At 38.7% G+C, this 21,664-nt stretch overlaps 4 protein-coding genes across 5 annotated transcripts; 1 reads left to right on the top strand and 3 right to left on the bottom strand.

Annotated features, from left to right (window-relative positions):
* Positions 1-136: 136 nt before the first annotated feature.
* Positions 137-7,366, bottom strand: LOC137781178 (uncharacterized). Its single transcript, XM_068569773.1, has 9 exons — positions 7,270-7,366; positions 6,335-6,591; positions 5,249-5,534; positions 3,709-3,737; positions 3,021-3,303; positions 1,835-1,926; positions 966-1,248; positions 455-498; positions 137-364 (listed from the first exon to the last, which is right to left on the bottom strand). Exons 1-9 carry the CDS (start codon positions 7,289-7,291, stop codon positions 290-292), a joined length of 1,371 nt encoding a protein of 456 aa, XP_068425874.1. The 5' UTR covers positions 7,292-7,366; the 3' UTR covers positions 137-289.
* A 912-nt stretch (positions 7,367-8,278) lies between these two features.
* Positions 8,279-10,758, top strand: dnajc28 (DnaJ (Hsp40) homolog, subfamily C, member 28). Its single transcript, XM_068569839.1, has 2 exons — positions 8,279-8,348; positions 9,348-10,758. The coding sequence occupies exon 2, from the start codon at positions 9,361-9,363 to the stop codon at positions 10,537-10,539; it is 1,179 nt and encodes a 392-aa protein (XP_068425940.1). The 5' UTR covers positions 8,279-8,348; positions 9,348-9,360; the 3' UTR covers positions 10,540-10,758.
* Positions 10,679-11,870, bottom strand: LOC137781226 (potassium voltage-gated channel subfamily E member 1-like). The gene is made up of 2 exons (XM_068569845.1): positions 11,832-11,870; positions 10,679-11,284 (listed from the first exon to the last, which is right to left on the bottom strand). The coding sequence occupies exons 1-2, from the start codon at positions 11,868-11,870 to the stop codon at positions 10,817-10,819; spliced, it is 507 nt and encodes a 168-aa protein (XP_068425946.1). The 3' UTR covers positions 10,679-10,816.
* Positions 11,871-13,241: 1,371 nt separating this feature from the next.
* On the bottom strand, positions 13,242-17,980 carry si:ch211-225p5.8 (uncharacterized protein LOC555567 homolog). Of its 2 annotated transcripts, XM_068569844.1 has the most exons (6): positions 17,764-17,980; positions 17,609-17,676; positions 16,895-17,061; positions 16,128-16,362; positions 14,246-14,405; positions 13,242-13,427 (listed from the first exon to the last, which is right to left on the bottom strand). In XM_068569844.1, exons 2-6 carry the CDS (start codon positions 17,649-17,651, stop codon positions 13,382-13,384), a joined length of 651 nt encoding a protein of 216 aa, XP_068425945.1. In that variant the 5' UTR covers positions 17,652-17,676; positions 17,764-17,980; the 3' UTR covers positions 13,242-13,381. The 2 variants fall into 2 exon arrangements, with proteins under 2 accessions (XP_068425945.1, XP_068425943.1); XM_068569842.1 differs by having other exon boundaries at positions 13,243-13,427; positions 17,609-17,980.
* Positions 17,981-21,664: the final 3,684 nt, after the last annotated feature.

Raw genomic sequence — 21,664 nt, 5'->3', positions numbered from 1 at the left:
ATAAAAAAATAGTGAGTTTTATTTTTTTATATGCACAAAAATAAGTGCAAAACAAGTTTGCAGTCCTACATATAGATGACTTTTCCCCGGGCACTTTTCAGCCGCCCACTGCTCCTCCTAAATTGCAATGGATGGGTTAAATGCAGAGACCAAATTTTAGGTTAAAAATGTATTGCTTTTAATTGTCATTTTGTATTATTAAAATCAGTAACGGCACAGAGAAAGAACCAAGCTGAAATGTTTCCCCACAGCTCCAGTTTGCTGTGACGCAGTATTCAGGATGTTATTTTTACCTGTACGTTGGAGCCTCGTCTGCATCGTTACCGTTCACTTCAGGTTCAAGTTTAGTCCAGTCACTGGAGACCTGTCGCAGAGGGCAAATACATGGCGATGCATCTTTTTAAATCACATAAATTAACAAATGAATGAATCACAAATAAATGTAGGAGATTACCATAATGCATCCACAATCCTCATGGTCCAAGCTTCTAGCAGTTCCTTGTGAAGACACATGCAAATTTGTTTTAAATTGGTATTTTGATATATAAAATCATATGGTAGTTTTCCATATGTTTAGCAAATATAGCACTATGTGCGTAACATGCTGCTTTAATGAGAGCAATGTCATGCAAGATGTACTGTTGAATGAAGCATACTGTTTCCCACAAAGTACAGACATGTGGCTGTAAAAGTAACCTCATGATGCCTCATTAACGCTAACATAATACGATAGAAATACAGAATGTTATTTATTTTGTGGTAGTAGACCAAATCACACATGTAGACGGTGTTCATGTAGTTATACTATAAGCTCAATGGTCTGTTCTTTGTTGTAAAACAGGTTTAAAAAAACAAAGGTAAATTATAAAAGCCATTGGGTGTGCCATCCAATAAGCCAGGAGCTTAGCTAATCATTAATACATTGAAAATAAGAATAAAGGGACAGACCTGTCCCCACAACTTACTTTTGAAACTTGAGCTGATGTCTGACAACCTCTCTACCAGATCTGTCCTGTTCATCTTCTTTAAAACCTCCTTGATCACCTCCACAGTCTGTTGCTTGTAGGTCTTCATCATCATCTTCACTATGTCAGCTCTGTCTGCCGTCTCCAATCTCGTGCTTGGAATTTTCGGCTGACCTTTTATTTTAGTGTACTGCAGGACATGTTTGAATTTCTCAAGATCCCCGTCGTTAATATCTTGCACTATTTCCAAAAGATTCTCTTGAACTGATGTCATGGTTTCTTCCTGGTGGATAAAAAGTAATCAGGGGACATTTATGTGATATCTCCACTGTAGTACAGTTAATAGTTAACATTAATTTCTTTGCCAGTGAGATGTATCGTATAGATGTAATAAGCTTCATTGTATTTGTCTGCATGATCCCTCAATACAATGATACATTAATATGTGTTCTATTGTTTGTTTTACCTTGTTTTCTTTACAAAAATAATCAGAACTGTTTCGTGACACGTACGTTACACATACAAAGGGTTAGGCTCAGTTAATGATACATAACAATATTACAAATGTATTTGTTTTGCAACGTCAAAGCAAAAGATGATTTCTTTCATCGTGTAACTCCAGTAAACTGATTACTAGCACCTGATCTAACATAACATCATGTTTCTGCACAATCTGTTTACTCTACTTGACATTTGCATTTCTATCATATTATTAATGGTAGATAAAAGTCTTAAGAGCTCAATCCTAACGTTGTGAGAACCAATTTAAAACACTTGGTTTGGTTTGTGTCATTTATAATGTTCAAGAACAAGATGTTTTTAATCTGCATTTATTAAATGAAAGATGCGATGAGTGAAGTCAGACTCACGCTCTCTGACAGTGCAGGTTGCTGTTCATCCACAGAGGGTTCCTTTGAGGGGAAGAGAAGTTTAGAAAGTACCCGGGGAGGCACAGATGCTTCTAAAGGAAATAAAACAAATTCATACACAATGACAGATCATAAACACCTTCACCACAAAGGCACTGCAACAAACTAAACTCATTAAAAATGTATAATATGGAGCAATTTCCAAAAATAAAGATTCCAAAAGACGGCCCCTCTTAAGGCCTCTTCATTCACTCTCTAGCTCGCTCAACCACTGCTGTGGTAGCAGAAAGTAGCATTCGATCTTATTAATATGCATATGTTCTCTAATGCAGACGTCATGTGTATTCATGAGTGCTTGAGAGATCTCATTCGCAGCCTTTTGCTCCATCAGGGTTGAAGAGGAAGAAGTAAGTAGGTGGTTAGGAACAGAATTTGAGCTGCTGTGTATTTTGAAATCTTATACTTAACGTAACGTCATCATAATCATCATCATCATCATCTCACTGTAAATACTCTTTGGGTACAGTTAATGTAACGCAGGCCTGGATTTAAAGTTTGGCTGGGCCATTTCATTACAGAAGTTAATAACGTTTGCCTTCCTTTGACAGTTTCCAACTCGTAGTCTTGCCAAAAACAGAAATGACTAATATCGTGCTTTGGAAGTTGACGAGTAGGTTTTTCACAAAACACTTTTCAATGCAGAGATATCACAGGTAATAAATGATACTGTTGATTCAGACAGAATATTTACGACCATGACAACAAGAAAGTTTAAGGCAACCTCTCGTTAGTTAGTTGTTATTGTATGGGTCAAAGTATTTGGCCTTCATATACTTTTTCATATTGAAACGGGACCTGATATTTTGCTCCAAATGAGGCTTAGGTGCTTTTACATCAATTGAAAGACAAAGAAAAATGAAAACACAAATTCACTGCTGAAAAATTGGATCAAAAATCTTGTCAGTAATGATTTCATAACATGTAAGGAGAATAGATTAAATTCCATGATTTCTGCAGTCAAAGAAATGAATATGGGATTGTTGAATTGCTGCCTAGCCTCTATTGTGTCATATGTCACATTATGGAATAAATAATTTTGATTATTATTGATTAATGTTAATTCTAACCCTTTATTTCATGAGAAACATATAGTACAGTGTGAAAGTTTATGTATTCATGGTCTTACCTGTGAGTCCTAAGCTGGTTTTTGACAACCTCTTGACCAGATCTGTCCTGTTCATCTTCTTTAAAACCTCCTTGGTCACCTCCACAGAATGTTGGTCGTAGGTCTTCATCATCATCTTCACTATTCCAACTCTGCCAGCCTTCGCCAAGTTTGTTCTTGAGATTCTTGGGAGACCTTCCTCTATTCCTATGAGTGGCAGGAGCATCTTATATTCGTTCAGCTCCATTAAACTTAAATATTCCAGTGTTTCCAAAAGCTCCTTCATCACTGAAATGGTTGCTTCCTGGTGGATTCAAAGCAATCAGAGGCCATCAATGTAATAAATGTAGTAATAGAACATTTAGGAAGTCAAGAGTATTGTTACAACTGATATTTACCAGATGTGGCACAATGACACATTTCATGAGTTTAAGATTACTAATTGTGCTACTTTTGTTGCATCATCACAACACAATATGATGTACGAGTCATTTTCTTTATTGACCGTCTATAACTATCACACTTTGCTACTAAAAGCAGGAATGAGCCACCTGATCACATGTTCTCCTCACTTATACGGCAGATGTGATGTTCCTAGTGTGAGAACTGTTTCCACCTCTTTACTGTCAACATGAGGATCATTTTCAACCTGGAACAACTGAATGAAAGCTGTGTTGTGTAAATGTGTCTGATCTGACACTCTACTTACTTTCTTGGTTGGTTCAGACAGATGCTTTTCTGAGGAGAACAAAAACAGAAAAAGACTCATTGACTGCCCGATTCAAAAATCCGACTTGTCAGATTAAGTTGTCTTTGAATAAAACATATCAGCAATACATTGCAAAATAATGCTAACATCTCCAATCACAAAGAGAGAGAAAGAAATGTTGGACACCATATCAACACCAATGAAATCCAAGAACTCCATTACAAAATCCCTGCAACAAAAACCTGCTGCCTATTGCACCTCCACCGAACCCATCGAGTCAGCTGCAGTCAGCTGGTAGCCAACCTTCACAGATGTTTTGCCCCTAACATCTCAGAACATCTGGAGGTGGCGGGGAAGCAGTATGAGTGCCTCTCTACGGCTAATTTGCAACCCGAGGATCTGTATCGTCTCCACTTTGTGAATTTTCTTCAGAGCCAAAGACAGAAGCTGCCTTGCTCTGCCTCCTCAGTCAGGATTCAAAACTTTTGTTTTCGACACTATCATTAGTTTGATTTTGATGTTAATAATGCAGCCAAGTGAAATTAAAGTATGTTTTTTTTATTATTTTATGTGTAGAAAGTTTCATTTCAATCTTATTAATATGCATATGTTCTCTGATGCAGACGTCATGTGTATTCATGAGTGCTTGAGAGATCTCATGCGCAGCCTTATGCTCTATCAGGGTTGGAGAGGAGGAAGTAAGTAGGTGGTTATGAACATAATTTGAGCTGCTGTGTAACTTTGACTCCTCATACTTAACGTTATCGTCATCATCATCAGCTCACTCACTGTAAATGCTCTTTGGTTACAGTTAATGTAACGCAGGCCTGGATTTAAAGTTTTGGCTGGGCCATTTCATTACAAAAGTTAATAACGTTGGCCTTCCTTTAACAGTTTACAACTCGTAGTCTTGCGAAGAAAAATTACTAATATGTCGACTGGTAGTTTTTTTAATGCCGAGATATCACAAGTAATAAATGAATATGTTGATTTAGATGGAATATTTACGACCCTGACAACGAAAAAGTTTGAGGCAACACTCTGTTAGTGCGTCTATTTTGGATGCCAACTGCTCATAGTGTCCCAGATTTGTAAAGATTATTATTGGGGATTTCGTGGAGGTTATGCAAAGACTCAAAATCTCTCGGGGATACAAACCTAGTTCAACATAAAGAGTAAAGTTGACTTTAATGAGGCAGAGATGCTTCAAAAGGAAATAAAACAAATTCACTACAAAATGACGGATCATAAACACCTTTAACACAAAGGCCCTGCAACAAACTAAACTCATTTAAAAAGGTATAATATGCAGCAATTTCTAAAAACAATGTATAGACTGATACAATAAAAATCCCAAAAGACAGTCCCTCGCAAGGTCCTTCATTCACTCTCTAGCTCGCTCGACCACTGCTGTGGTCTCTCGCTCTCTCACGTTGAGCTGGAGGGGCGAATTTTGAATGCTGTGTTTACAAAACAGTGACTACATAGTATACCTTTAAACTTTCAATTTGGAGACACGTTTTTTCTATCTTTATCTGACCTTTGAATCCTGAGTGGAGTAGAGAAACCCTGTGCATCTGATCGGCCCTTCTCATTTTGAAAACCACCACTCTGGTTAAATCCACAGACTGATAGCCGTAGGTCTGCATCATCAGAGCCACTGTCCGTGCTCTGTCTTCTGTTTGTCTCAACATCAATGAGATGTCTGGGAGGTTCCTCTGTGAGACGACCATTTGCAGGAATTTAGGAAAATTCCCTAACTGAGAATTATCAAGCTCCATCATGTTTTTCAAAATCTGCTGTTTAACAGACAATGTTGTTGCTCCCTGAAAAAAAAGTAAATTAATAAAAAAAACCATAAATAAGTAAATCATGAATTTGGATCTCATCATTTTTTTATGTTAAAGATGACAACATTTTTGAAGCAGTATTGGTTGAATAAAAGTTGTGTTGTATGAAGTCAGAGAGCTGTGGCTCAAATCGTTCAGAGTCTCTTTAACAGCCATTGTTGCCACTTCCAATTTCTAATTGAAAAACCCATTAAGAAAATCATGTTTCTGAGAAGCACTGTTCTGTAAAGGAAACACTTGAGTTCCTGCATACAAAGCCTGATGGGTCATTCAATAGTTTACATGCATTATGATATGAATCATAAGCTCTGTCTTTCAGACACCAGTTCAACTCAGTTGAACACTTCTGGGAGAATTTGGACTCAAGTTTAGGCAGCACTCTGAACCAACATCATGAAAACACAAATGAAGGCATGTCCTGTGGTCGGTGTTCTTCTCTCCAGCAAAGTTCCAGCAAATTTATGACGTTTTGCAACAGGCCGATTCTCAGTTATGCAACAAAAGTAGTTTGAGAAGTTTCTATTGACGTTTTTGTCGTGACTCTGATTAAATCCATTGTGACTGACGTTAATCTGATTTCAGCTGCAATTTCTAGTGGAAGATTCCTTTCGGATTTTAAAAATAGTTGGACTTTGAAAAATGGACTTTGTTAATAAGTATATAATATTGTTATATCACATTCACTTCAAATTTGTATTTACCTTCTGAGTCTCAAAAACTGTGACTATGATATCCACACTTCTTAAAATGCTTTATATCACTAAGGACTTACTCACCTCCATTCTCTTGAGCTCATCGATTAGATATGGCTCATGTTTATTCAGAAGTTTGTAGAACAAGGCTTTTCCTTGACTGGATTGCAAAGGCCCACTAAAGAGCGCTGTCATCTTCTTCTGAGAGGTTGGTAAGGAGTGGATTTCATCATAACTATTTAGTTTGATGATGTTTTCGTGAAGGAACTCATCCAAAATGGGTTTGATGTTGCTCACTCTCTTGATCAGGTCGGCTTGATATTTTTCCACAAAGTGCTCCCCTGAGGACAGAAGGAGAAAATACATTTCTTTTGAAGAGAGGTTTCATTTCAAGATGCTATAAAACTTCTACTTCTCCAAAAATACAGACAATTTGTGACTTGGATTCTTTAAGAAAAGTTCTAAAGATTCTGTAACAGTGATTTCTTAACTGCTTCTTTTGCACTCTGGACAGATGCAAACTACATTTCGTTGTCACAGTACTTGTACTATGTGCAATGACAATGAATCTGAATCTGATATTTCCATTCTTTCCTTTTTTTAAATTCAAATAGTGGATTTGCTACTTGGGATTTAAACTACATCTGAAAGAATGAGGTCACCACTTTCATGGTTATGAGATGGTTCCTCCAAATGTCAATCTTTAAAGCTCTCACATCTTTTTTATATTCACAATTTGTTAAACACATTTAGACATTTAGCTTCGCTTAGCATAACGACTGGAGGTATGGGAGAACAGCTAGTACGTCCAAAATTTGTGTTTTATTGAACCAATAAAAATATATATCAGATGTTAATTGGTGAGCTTTTGATGTACTGGAAGGTAGATTTTTGTACTGATGGAGACAAACTGTTGAATTAGAAGGATTCATACTCAGATTATGGGTTTCTATTTAATTCTGACGAATCACTAATCACAGACAGCATAAAAGACATTTATTGAGAGGACATCGTCCTACCTGAGCAGACGCCTTCGGCCATGGTTTTCACACCAGTTGCTCCAGCTGAGGGTCTCGCAGCTGAAACCAATCTATGAAAATTTTAAATGCCTGCATGATGGACCAGTTAGTGTTTATGCATACACACTACTGTTATCCCATAACAACACAAAACAAATCAAATGTTTCCTTTCACGTTCTTAAGAAATATTGTACTCAACTTCATCTTCCAAGTTTCAAAACTGATTTATTTAAGCATCCTCATTGGTTGCCAGTTAAGATTGAACCTTAATAGAATAGACGCTCTCTCTAAATACTTGTCAACTTCCCAAACCTGTCAGTGGCCCTCAGCCCCAAACTGTTATGTTCTCATTGGAGATGTAAATCAAATATATATTTCAATATGTTTTTTAAAGACCAACCTCAGTAAAACAGGAGTAAATATTGCATTTGTTATCGACTATTTTATTGACTATATTTAATGTTTTCACATGTTTTAGACAAGTAAAAATGTTCAGCTCCTACAATGCTCTCTCTCTCTCTCTCTCTCTCTCTCTCTCTCTCTCTCTCTCTCTCTCTCTCTCTCTCTCTTATAAAACGCCCCATCAAAGTAATGTAATAATTGTTAGTTACTGTATCGTTAGTATAGTTAAACTAACTGTGTTCACACATTAACGTCCTCGACAAGAAGTTAAAACTATGAAAGTGAAAGTAAGAATAAAAAAGCGGCCAAACGCTGTTTCACAAACCTTTTTAAAATAGCTTGTAGTTTCCACTGTCGGAAAAAAATACTGTCGTGTTGACAGGACTTTGGTCAGGGTCTGCTCCTCTCTCGAGTGGCTAGTTACTTTCCCTTCGGGAACTGCCGTTTCCCGTGGTCCTCCTGCTCCTCCTCGTCCTCCTCTTCCTCTTTCAAGTTTATCAGGTCCATCAGGCGCGTTCTTCTTCTTCTTCTTCTTCAGGGGTGGTGTCATGTTGTCAAACGGCCGGAAGGGGGCGGTGGAACAACACACATGCATAGAAATGCGAGAACAAGAACAGGAAGAGGAAGAAGGAGGAGGTCCCGTACGTAACAACAACAACAAACCTCACTGACACAGGTGACCTCCTGATTTTGTTTCGTGTTTAAAGCTGTAGGTCATGTAACGTTCACTTGCCTTCATTAATAAACGAGCTTGTTTTCTTTCGTTTTCAGCGTTCATTTGTGTAAAATGTCATGTTCTGGATTAACTTAGTTTAACTTCTAGTCGGTCCGTAGCTAGCAGCGAGTCAGACGTCAACTCTAACATCAATTGTGTTGGTCTTGTTCTGTTATTAGCAGTTATTAATGTGGATTTGTGTGACCGACGTGTAACCTCGCATCTCACGATGTGCATCCATGTGATTATCGTGTTAATTGTCAAACATGTTTAAATAACTGCAGTCAGGCCAGCCTTCACTTCCAAAAACACAGTCGGGCCAGCCAGCACGTACTTTTTCGGGACCCGTTTGTACTCGGCAGAGTACGAGCGTGTACTGTGTTTTTCGAAGTGGAGGCTGTCCTGACCTGACCGCAGTTTTAAATACGGCTCATTCCGGACACTACATATATGTGAATCCTGTTGACACTTATCTTTATGCAGCAACACATATATTGTTAATTCTGTATAAAGTTTCATAAGAGGTGTCTTAACCATAGAGTCTAACGTAAGAGTAACATACATTTCTGTTTCTTAATATTATTATTGGTAAATACATGCAACATACAATATATTTGTCTATACAAAGCCCGAGTTACATAAAGAACATAAAATATATCTTCATTTCATTACTTAAAATAATGTACCTGGACTGTCACCTTCATCAAATGCATTCATCCCAGTTAAAATAAGGGTTACTTACCACTTTGGGAATGTAAAAAAAGATTAAATGTTATTCCAAACCCAATGAACCTAGATCCGTTTGTACTACCGTTGTATTCGGATACATCATTTCTTCCTGACAAAAGATTTGCTGTGTTATTTCCTAAAGACCTACCTGACACAATTAGCTACCTTTCTTTAGAGATCATTTATATGACTGGTTGTCTTTTTTAACTAAGTTGCTTTTCAAATCCACAGGAGTGTGCCAGAAATGAGTTTCCCCTTCCACCTCCTGGTTTCCCGCAGCAACTTCTGCCATGGACGTTCTCTGCTCGTCTTGTCTCGAGGGTCCCTGTTGCTCAGGGCGTTTAGCTCCATTCACCAGATCAGCCGCGGCCTGCAAGAGAGCTACAGACTTCTGCAACTGCCTGAGAAGGGACACAGCAGTCCTATGCAGGTGAAAGAAGCCTACTTGCGCCTCGCCAAAATCTATCACCCGGACTCGGGAGCTCCGACTGCAGATGCTATGCTGTTTGCTCAGGTTGAGGAGGCTTATCGTGCTGTGCTGGCACATCAGAGTAAGACCAAGCAACCTGATGAAGGGATGGAAGTGGAAGATGAGGATAAGTCCAGAGGCACAGCACTTCCACACAGACATTATCTTAGCTATGAGGGTGTAGGTTTGGGCACGCCCAGCCAGCGTGAGCGTCAGTACCGCCAGATTCGTGTCGACCGGGTGTCTGAGCAGGTTTTGAACTATCGGCAGAGGGAGCACGAGAGGGCAGCCGCTGCTGAGGGGGCGCTGGTGGAACGAGACATACGTCAGCGCAGCCGAAAGATCAAGATCACCCAGGCTGTGGAACGGCTTGTGGAGGACTTGATCCAGGAGTCCATGGCCCGAGGAGACTTCAGGAACCTGAGTGGAGCTGGAAAGCCCCTCAACAAGTTTGAGTACAATCCATACGCTGATCCTATGACCCACAACCTCAACCGCATCCTCATAGACAATGGTTACCAGCCAGCATGGGTCGTCACACAACGCGACATCCGAGAGGCCGCTGCTCAGATCCGAAATAGGTTACTGGCGGGGAGGGCCAGGCTCAGCGACCACTTGACCCCCAAACAGCTCAGCCAATGGGAGCAGCTGTGTGCGTCTGTAGAGGAGGAGTTGGTGAAACTTAACAAGACGGTGGACAATTACAACCTCATCGTACCTATGCTCAAAATGCAAATGGTTCACTTCAGTTTGTCGCGAGAGATTAACCGTGCTGAGAAAGGAGCCCGACAACACAGACTGGAGCAGCAGGAAGAGAGAGAAAAGGAGAGGCAGAGGAGTAAGGAGGAAAAGAACAGAGCCAACGCAGTAACGAAGCCTAAAAATACCAAACAAGGCCTTGTGTCCTGGATTAAGAATTTGCTCAGATTGAAACACAAAATCTCTGAATCTTAGTGATCAGTGGTTTATTTATTTATTATCTCACTTAAAACCAATTATTACAGTCACAAAGCCAACAGACTTGTTCATCAGCTTCCTTCTACACACTCAGACAATGATGCTGCATGTGTTGATAACGTCGATTACGCGAGACAATTTTCTTAAATTTCTGGTTTAAAAATACAGCTGTACGTTTTGGTTACCGTGTGACATTAAAAGTAAAAGTGATCCAAATTCTTGTGTTACAGAGTTTTATATATTTGAATGTGGTGAAATAGCTGAACATCTCATTCTAGTCTGGCAGCTGCTCCAGTGTTGCAGGGTTGCAGATGACGACAGGCTCCTGGCTGCTGGCTCCGTTACCTGCAGCTTCCCTGCTAAGCGCCTGAGCGACGGCGCTGGACGGAGTCGACACCTTAGTCCAGTCGTGGGCGATGTACTGGTGGTAGGGATCCTGAGAGCTCTCCAGCTTCTTGGAGCGAATGTAGCTGAACATGATGCCGAATGTGAAGAAGCTGAACATGCCAACCACCAGGAGGATGTACATCATGCCCTGAGACTGAGCGTGGGCCCTGGCTCCAGCCAGGCTGTCCACGTGGTGCAAAGTCTGCTGGGCAGTGTAGTTCTGATGCAACTGTGGAGACAGTAGACTTGTGCTGTTGAGGCAGTGCTGCAGGAAAGAGAGCAAGAGCGACTGCAGCTCGGTGGTGTTGATGTGGGGCATGCCTGACCTCTGCTGGACGATCAGCAAACTGCAAGTGAGGAGGAGAAAAAGATTGATCTCACAGGTAAGATAACCCTCCTACTTTATGTCTGCGGAAAAAATTATATATTTCACCATTGCATTGTTATTATTATTATTATTATTATTATTATTATTATTGTTGTTGTTGTTTTGGTAATATCTGAATTATTCCCCCTAACCTGCTCATAACAGCACAAGAGACAGCAACAAACAAACAAAATCATGGTTTCTGAGTTGTAGATTAATAAACTCACAAGCTGCTAAAAGAGAGTTTTCTGTTCAAATCAACTTTGATAGAATAAGTGTGACTAAATTACCCACAACGCGCAGTGATTTAAATTACAACCTATTTATCCAGAATGTATAAACACTATTTAAGTGACACTTTGAAATGTCATCTAATGTCAAAATAAGATGTTGGAAATGTATTCTGACTCAAACTAAGCTTGAATGCTGGATACTCTTTTACTTGTGGTGTTAGGAGAGTGAACTTAATGTGATATAGAAATTGTTTCCCATAAATGATGTGTACATCATTCTTCAGTAGAAAGAAATTCCTACCTTTCAAGGATCTGGAATCAGTTGCTGCTGTGATTGACATCTGCAGACATCGACCATGTCAAGTACCTCCAATAGGACTAGAAGAAGCTGGTCTGGAACTAGACCTCCAAAAGAAGCTACCCCCTCCTGCTTGTCTTGGTCATAATGTGCCCTCCTTCGTGCTCATGCTTTTACGTGGAAGAGATATGCAGCATGTTGAACTTGTCAACACCTTTAATGAAATGAGGAGGTCACAGGGCAAGGTCAACAGCAAGTGAGGCAGTGGTGTCGCAGGTTTAGTGTCGATGATCACGTTATAAGTGAGTTATAATATTGTTTTTACATAAGACCTGAAGTGTTCACCTGCTACGAGTCATAAAAGGACATTCTGTGGGTGGTTGTATTGTTTCATATTAAAAACATGTTCACATTTTGCAGCGGGAGCAGGGAGTGCTGATGCAGGAGGAGAACAAAGCTGCATTCAGACCGGAGGTCGTGTGGACTGTCTGTAACACAACTCAGACTAGAGTTACATTACAATCACCTCCAAATGTCCTTGTGTGTGTGTGTGTGTGTGTGTGTGTGTGTGTGTGTGTGTGTCCGTCTGTCCGTGTGTGTGTGTGTGTGTGTGTGTGTGTGTGTGTGTACGTGCGTGCGTGTGCATGTGCGTGTGCGTACTGTAATGTCCCCTAGGAGAATTATACAGCACCTGTCAAGCGCGGTAGTAAATCTTTTCACTTATTGGTCATAAAAAGAAATGAAGGTTCACTAATAATGTTTTACATATAATTTTTGAGACTGTGTTGTACCAATAAACTGTTTAGAGTGAACCTGACTTTAACTAATGACCACAGGGAAGGTTTACTAAGTCAAAACGTCTTTTCAGAAGAAGAATTAGGTTGTTATAAGATGTGTTGTATGTTAATTAATCAAAGTGACCTAAACCAATATTCTGATTTGTGGAAAGCAAATAAGACATTGTTTTTCATAATGTTGATGCTAAATACATTCTGGTTCAAATTAAGCAAAATTCAGCAACCAATCTTAAAAAGCGAGGTATTTTTGTGATCATCAGAGGCTTCCTGACTGAGGAGAAATTGGTGCTAGTACATTTAGTCTTAAACAATGTTGAGACTACACTTTAAACTACGTATTGTAGCATTATGCGTTTTTATTTTTATTTTTTTTATAGATACACTATATCAAAGCATCATGGTAGCTGAGGTTCTTAAAGGATAGGTAATTCATATTAAAGCCATTGATATTTATTTTGGAATTTCTGTATCAACTTTTTTCCTGTCTGGTGAATATTTACTCAAGTACTGTGCTCAAGTACAAATTGTACTTTACTGTCAAAAATAACAGATCATGCACATTTTGAGATGTATTTTCCTTTAAACCGCACAAGCTCAAGATTGCATGTTGGTCAAACACAAAAAAATGATTATTCAAAAATGTTTTATTTTGTATACAACAGGTAAAATGATCATCTCTGCAAGAGTCATATTATCACATTTCCCTACATTCTGTGTTGTCATAGCCAGTAAAGATAAATCTATCTTACCGGTAGAGTCACTCTACCTGCACATCGTCACAGATCTCTTTTGATTCTAACAGCCTAGAAATAAAAATAAAAGAAAAGGTGAATAATTTAGATGTGAGAAACAAGAGGGAGAAAGTTACATTCATTTAAACATCATTGTCAAAAAACAAAAGTAACATTTTTGTTACATCAAGATGGGAGTGATTTCAAAATGAGCAATCGTCTATAAAGGCAGGGTTGGGCCAGGTAACTTTGAACTGTATTTATTGATTACAAATTAAGCAGTTCTTGCAATTTACATAATCTAATATTTCTAATCTAATAAAATAATCTGTTATATTACAATTAAAACAAATGAACATAATCTAATCTGATTACTTTTTGATTAGTTTAAACATATAGCACCTTTAAAAATCCACAAATGATCTTAATTTTTTATTCTCAAACATCTCAAAATATTTTCAATGCAAATACAATGCATTTAGCTTATTCAGCATTTACAGGTAGTCGAATAAAATGATTACAGGTGCACTGTGTATATTCTACAACATGAAAAAAAAAAAACAACCAACAACTGGCAACTTACTTTGATATACAGTAGAATATATTAATTTAGAATTGATCAAATCAAATTACTCCCACAAAAACATGTTGGAGTAAACCTATATTTTGAAGACGTAATAAAGTTGACAATGAAACTATAGTCTAATTGCGCATTTTTAATATTTTTGGTAATCTGATATGCAATCAGTTACTGCCCAACCCTGTATATACTGTATTGAAATACATGGAATAGATTAAGACCCCTGATCCTAGTATTGATTAAAGGCTTAACAATTGATCTGAAATGAATCATTTAAGCAATACATCACATTAAGACAAATTATACTCACTCTGCCTGATCCTTGAGAGCTTTACGGGCATCTCGAGCTTCGTGCTCCTCTGAAATCTTCTTGTAACAGTAGACCAGAACCAGAGCGAGCCATAGCTGCAGAACCACGATCAGCACGTACATCATAATCTCCGAGATCACCACTGTCAGCTCCCGATTGGCTAGGAAAGAGGAACCAACAGTGAAGAGCTGCATTTCCTCTAACATAATAATATCATTTAAAACCCAAACCCAGGCGTCAGAACAACAATTAAAAAAAAAAAAAAAAAAGTATTTTTTGGACATTCATGATGTACAGAGGATAAATATTTTTGAATGACTAAATGGTTAAATTGCTTTGGTGATCCTCTGACTTTTCTTCTAGTGCCACCGTTTGGTCAGAAAAATGTATTCAGCCAGAGATATATCTCAACATCTACACAGTAGATTGGCCCAATGGTTGGTTCTCATGTTCCCCAGAGGATGAATCATAGAGAGTTATCCAGTACAATTTGGTGCAGCTCGTTCATGGTCTTTGTGAATAGTGTGCGAAATACCTGTTTAAATAAAGACTTAGCACAAGATCTCAGAATACCTCAGATCTCAGATATCAGAATATGCACAGCACACTCGCATCTCTCTTGCTAACCGGACACACATGCTCACGCTCAAACCCGACACACACACACTCACACACCCTGGCTCTGCCGGTTGTTGTTGCTGTCCTGGTATCCAAGAAGAGGAGGGACAAGGTCCTGCTCTAATCCAGGTTCTCACGCAGGGCACTGGATCAAATTTGTCCAAAGGGGTTTCTTTCAGGTCCACAAACAGACATGAAGACGGGCTCGCTTTGCTCAACTTGTTGTTGTGGTTCGAATAATAAAAGATATTTTGTAAATGTAAGTGACAAATAATTGTCTTATCATTTTAGAGACCTTCCCGAAATTGTGCTATTGAGGCTGTCTGGGGGGGTCTGAAGGGTGAATCAAGGGGTCTCGGGATATTTCGCACACTGTTTGGGAGCTTCAAGCATCCTCTGACTTTTTATCAGGTCAAAATAAAAATGTTCATGGATATTCTACATGGATATTCTGGCTTCCTTTACAATGAGGATTATGGCCTCACAGAGCTGCTAGGGCTGTTGACTCTTAGTCATTTTTGTAAAGTCTTTGGGAAGGATTCACACGCCCACACACAAATAATAAAGGCCTGACTGATGAAGTAGTGAGAAATTGTCCTTGACTAGACACTCTCCGCTGTGTCTATACTGTGGAAATGTCCTTCTCCTGAGAGATTGGCTGTTTGATAGAAGCTGTGGAATGAAAGCACCATTGACCGTGGACCATTTTCACCGGGTTATCGTCTAATGTTACGCAGAAAGTTCTCCAGATCCACACACTGATTAATTGGTGTAACATTTGTAGAAGAAAAAACTCCAACTAAAGTCAGGTTGAGAGTGCAGGAACCCGAGGCCTTATAGTCAGGTATTTAATGCTTGAATGACAAAATCGTTTCACCAAGAAAAAGGTGAATGCAGTCTTTAAAAAAGATAATACACGGAGAAGAAAACTCACAGTGCTGGACTGAATAGTATATGTACTGAAGTAGAGTTGCTTGTTCTACATTTCTACTCCACCCCATTTCACAGGAACATATTGCATTTTTTTAAAAAACTTTTTCACTTGAGTTAGTTATCTTTTGGATTGAGATTTTACAAAGACAAAGCTTTTTTAAATAATAAACCAGTGGTTTTAAATCTCTTTAGCCTTACCTCTTGGAACCACTAGATTAAACTGTACATAGGCTATGATCTTCACCACAACCAGCTCCAACAGTATAATGCTGCTTGTGAATTGATGACAGCCAGCCTGACACTTACACCTACACAGGTACACCAACCTTACCCACGGCCACCACGTTGAGCTCCACCTCCTTCTCCACAATGACGTGCTCATCATACTGCGGCAGGAAGAGGGTGCGGTTGATTGTGCAGCGGTACGTCCCTGTGTCATTGAAGATGACGTTATGAATGTAAATGGCTCCTATCTGAATGTCTCCGTTTTTTGTCCCATGCCACTCCAGACGGTCGCTGAAATCTTCATGGAGGATATGGGCACTGGGGTGATCATAGTGGAAAATCTGAATAATGGAAAAGGATGAATATCATTATTTAAATATTCCTGTAATTTTAGGAAGGGTTGAGGTTGAGCATTCCCTCTTTTTAATTCCCAGCTCTACTGTAGCAGTATAGTAAATAACATTGTGGACAATGTAGCATGTCCTAAAACAGAAGAACTACAAATATTGTATTAATGTGTACTTTAGTATTTTAAAGATCTACTTTGTTCAATGCAAAAACAAATTCAACACGAAAATATGTTTGAAAATGTTATATATATATATTTATAAATATACTGTATATTGAATCTGGATTTTTTTTGTATTTAATGACCGACTTAAAAAATGTTCAGTCAACAGCTGTCCAGTTTCAAAGTTCACAGAAAGCTGACATAGTACAAACATAGTGAAGTACATGAACGATTAAGGGAAAAAAGTAAATTAAAAATAATTAAAACAAAAAGCCAAATAGCCATCTTTAAGAGAGACCTTTTCATTCCCAAACTTCAGACCAGATGTGAAAGCTCCTTCTCAAAGACGTTAGTAAACTCACATGTCTGAACTCCTCCTCTCCCAGCGCTTTGAAATACCAGTCCACAGTGGTTCGGGCAGACACCTCCTCTCTTCTCTTGCAGGAGATGCAGCCCAGCAGGAAACCTTCTCCTGCCACGGCTTCAGTCAGGGAGTCCACCTCCGCACAGCCGCCATGGCACTGAGACACTAAACACAGAGAGGAAGAAGAGATAAAAACACAGAAGTAGAAAATTATGTAATAACAAGAAGCAGAGGTCAAGGCGATGAGGGGAGGAGAAACAGACATACAAGGGTATCACTTGATACAACATTGTATATCTGTCTATAAATTGATGCTGGACTTTTAAGGTTTCTGTTTATTTGTGTTGCACCTTTCTACAACAAAGCAAAGCGCTTACAAAAGACGTACAAAGGAAAAATGTAAAAGAAGCACAACAATATACAAAGACACAAATAAACACATTATGGTTTAACCATGGTTCAAATAAAATAGAAGATATACAAAAACAGTAATCGACAGGTTTTATGATCAAGCTGACTGTCTGTAGTATCTTAATAGCCTTGGTTGCAATGATTAAAATGTAGCCCCTTTTTAAAACATGTTAAATTATTTTATATGAGAAAGCTCTGAGGACTCTGAAAAGAAAGAAACTCACTTTAAAACATACAACTTCAACCACCAACATTTACATCTCATAATTAAAGGAAAGAAAATTAATGATATACAACTTACCAAAAAGATTGAAGACAATTAAAAGACTCAAGAGGCAAATCATTTCAGCTGAAGCAGCTTATGGCCAGCTGTTGGACAAAATGTTAAACTTTCCTTGACATAAACCTGTGAAGAACTGCAGCAATATCTGTGGCGTTTAAGATCACATTACTGACATAATGTCTCTTGATCCCAGATTATTTCCCTGGTCTTCATGACAGTTCACCCTTTATTCCAGTGTCAGTCCATTAGTTCAGCAATCCTGCGTTTCCAAAAGGGCCAAAAAAAACGACTGAAAGCCTCCAAACAGAAAATATTTAGTGAAAAAGACTTGAGTGTCTGTGTTTCTTTGCAGTAGTTTTAAGTCTCCCCTGCTGTCCCTTCTGACTTTAAACCAGCTATAATTAGAGTGTGTGAATCTAGGAGAGTTGGACGTTGTGAGTGTTGAAAGCCATCAAGAAACCTGAGATGTTGACACGGCTACGGCTTGATCGTCTGAAGTCGGACTACAAGCATGTTTTTTTCTGATTTTAGGTAAGTTCTCTCAGGGAAATGTTCCAACACCCCCTAAAAAGTCTTTGTTTTTCTTGTTCAGTGATGCCTTACCTTTGCTTCCCTTAATTTTAACTTTTGCCAACATGTATTCATACTTTTATATTTGTTATTTAGCAAAAAATGGAAGCAGCAGGTCTGGCATGCAAAAATATTCCCTGTCCAGTTTTGTTAAACAAATGCTTTCAGACAAACACATGCTTCACCATGCAGGGCATAAATGAATAGCAAGCTTTACCAATGCAACATGGTGCTTTTATTTTGTCTGTAAATACTCCGATCTGCTGTCCTTCCTCACAGGTCAGAGCTCATGGGCAGCTATAGAACCCTGCAGCTGGCAGGGATTCAGTTCTTCGCTCAAGGACAGAAGCGTTTGCTCCAATGTTTTCAATGCTATTAGATTAGATGTGCGTGTTAGCATCTCAGGGATTCAACAAGTGTGAGCTAATGAAATTTAGTTCTCTGAGGATTTGCACGCTTTCTCTCTAATTCCATGCAGTGAATCGACTTCAACTGGTGTCTTCGGTCAAAAGCTCTCCCTGTTGAAGACCAAAAACTGTAATTATTCCTCGGCTGTCGCTCAAAAGTTACATAGTGCTTAGGTTGTTTTAGAATTCTTTCCAGACTTGTTTTCTGACCCACACATCTCACAGGAAAAGATGTACAATCCCAAATTCAAAAGGTATCTCTTTAAGATCGCAATATCACTCTTTCCTATCGATTTATTTGAATCAAAATCTTCTTTTGTTTAAAATATAGTTAGCGCATGGGGTCGTGTACTAAACATTAAGCATGAGAAAAACACATTCAATGTGTCCTTTAGCAACTTATTTTGTGTTATGAAAACTATAAAAATACAACCTTCAATTTATTTTCTGTTTTTATTGTTTACTTGTTGCGCTCTAGCAAATATTCTTATAGTCTGTTGTTAAAGTGTATTACCAGAATGTGCTAAACTGACCATTGACACGCTTTGTTATTCCTTCTATTTCAGTCTTGTTTGGTAAATCACCAAACCAAGAATTTGGTATCAAGAAGTAAAAACTGACTTTCCTGCAATTTGCTGAAAACTGTATTCAATAAGTACATCAATAAATCATTCAGTCATTTAATTTCCTTCTGGTTACTAAAACCCCAAAAAGGTCCCATCTTGCAATTACATAGCTTGTCTTCTTGTCAGTTTTGATATCTGCCGTCAAAGGGTCTGACAGTCAGGTCAATGCCAGTCTGCCGGTCAGAAAAACAAGGCCACTGAAGTCAAGGCTGACAAAACAGATATTGACTGAAGGCCTCAACTTGCCTGCTAACTACAGTGACAAAGAGATTCACAGTCAGTACAGTCAACAGAGTTAACGTGACGAAAATGAGTTGTTTTTTGTTCTTTTTTAATTTGGAGATACCTTTGCCGCATGTCAGATCAAATAAAACATGTCCCCCTCAGAGGTCGTACAAACATAAAAAAAGAAGATGTATAGTGTACGTTGGTAGAACATAAGCTGTGTTTCGGCCAGCCAGGCTGTGTGCTAGTGTGTGTTTGTGTTGGCTGCACTGGAGGTCATGTGCTGTAACCAGATGACACAGTGAACACTTGATCAGGGTCTTTGCCTCTTTTAACCTTGTGGTAGCCTGCGAATGATAATGACAATAAAAAATCAGCCAAATCAATCTTGGAAATTACGCACATGACCAAGAGCGGGTGGGAGAAAGACCTTGGATTGGCACATGCCCACGAAGGAGTACACTTCAAGGAAATGTTGACATATGATAAGGTGAGTTGTGTGTCTGGGGGGTGGGCTGCAACTTTGTGACCCAATACACGTATACACACAGTGAGTGACACACCCCCTTTCTCACTATGCTGGTGGTGTTTCTTTATTTTTAGCACAGATCGAGTTTCCAGTCCCCCGATTCAGCAGCCTGAGGTGCTCAGCAACACAACTCCCTGTATCCTGCAGCAGCTTCTTGCCCTCAGAGCCGGTGACGTGTTGATCGCAGGAGGCGGTCACACAGCCTGAGAAGACAGAAGATGTCCGGTGAACCTATGGAAAATGTAAAATTGCAAAGTCATTGTGATGCTCTGCCATTGATTTGAAAGGATACAGAAGAAAACTGCTGGCAGAAAATCAAAACTGAGAGGCAGGTAAAGGCAATTACAAAGCATATTTTCAGGATACATGTTGTTAAATATACTGTTTATACCTTTTTAAAATGTTGATGATAACTCTGACTTTATTTCTATCGTGCAGGGCTGTATGTGTTTCTGTTCTATAGCTTCTGAAGTTTAGTTGTTAAAATGTGAGAATATCTGCCATAATGTGTATTTTCTGCCATAGTCTGGTACATTGAGTGCTCAGCATATTGGGAATAAGACTGAATCAAGTGTGGAAACAGGATGGGGTGTGTGCACCAGAATTAGATAAAGTTCAAGTGAAACAGTAACACTGTTGGTTTTAAGTCCACAATAAATGAAATTATTAGACAACAAATATAATAGCTGATCAGCATAAATCTATGCTTATAAATGTTTTTAAGATTTGTTTTTTCTTACTTGATAAAAAGCTGAATATGTTTGGGTTGTGGATTGTTAGTCAGACAAAACCAGTAAATTGAAGATTTATTTGGGCTTCAGGAGTCTGAAATCAAATGTTTTCTAACATTAACACAACACTTTAAGTATTACTTTCTCAATCAATTTGGAAAATGAAGTGAAAAATTAATCAATAATAAAAAGTAGTACCCTAAAATCAATCACATTTCAGTTTTTCTGCATGATCTATGTATAATTTAAACCCATGTGCGTATGTTAACATCTCAGAGTTCATCTAAAAAAGTCTTGTCAATGTATGTTCTTTTATTTTCAGCTTCAGACAAGGTGAATTGTGAATTGTATATGTCCTGGAGGACAGGATATCCAATCTCTTACAGGGTGCATCCTACCTATAATAGTGTATGACACCATGCTGCTGCAGGAGGCGAGGGGTGAGATGAATGTGCCTATATGCCACACTGCCGTTTGGTTGCTGCAACAAAACAACTTCCACAATTGTTTTTTTTTATTTTTAGGAAAATGTCTGCTTCATATGGAATCCTCACACATAGTTTTAAAGCAATTTAGTGAGCTAATCATGAGGCAAGCCATCAGGTTACAAATAACCTAATGCCTGCACAGAACCATGATAGACACAAGGGGTCGCAATCTTTATGCCCATTGATTTCGCTCATACGACAGCTCCCTTCAAATTAGCTCAGAAATTGTTTAAACTGTGGTTTCACTTTAAGGCCGAGTAGTTGCTTAGTATGTAGGTTACTGAGAAAACCTGTTGAGGTGACCTCGTGTTTATTCTGTAGAAATCCTTCATCGGTTTCTCTGCGAAATAAACAACCTAAACACACCTAATGCACGCATGCAACGTCGAAGCTTTGTTTTTACTTAATCTGGAGGTTAAAGTTGTTGAAGGATACAACTAATTCCCAATAGCGTGGTTTGTGTGATGTAAACACTGACTCTTCTTCTTTCGCCACATC

Source organism: Clinocottus analis, unplaced genomic scaffold (genome assembly GCF_023055335.1).
Source record: "Clinocottus analis isolate CAN_PGR_092001 unplaced genomic scaffold, fCliAna1.0.p SCAF_9, whole genome shotgun sequence".
Classification (NCBI taxonomy): Eukaryota; Metazoa; Chordata; class Actinopteri; order Perciformes; family Cottidae; genus Clinocottus; species Clinocottus analis.
This window is presented reverse-complemented; position numbering and strand designations above follow the sequence as displayed.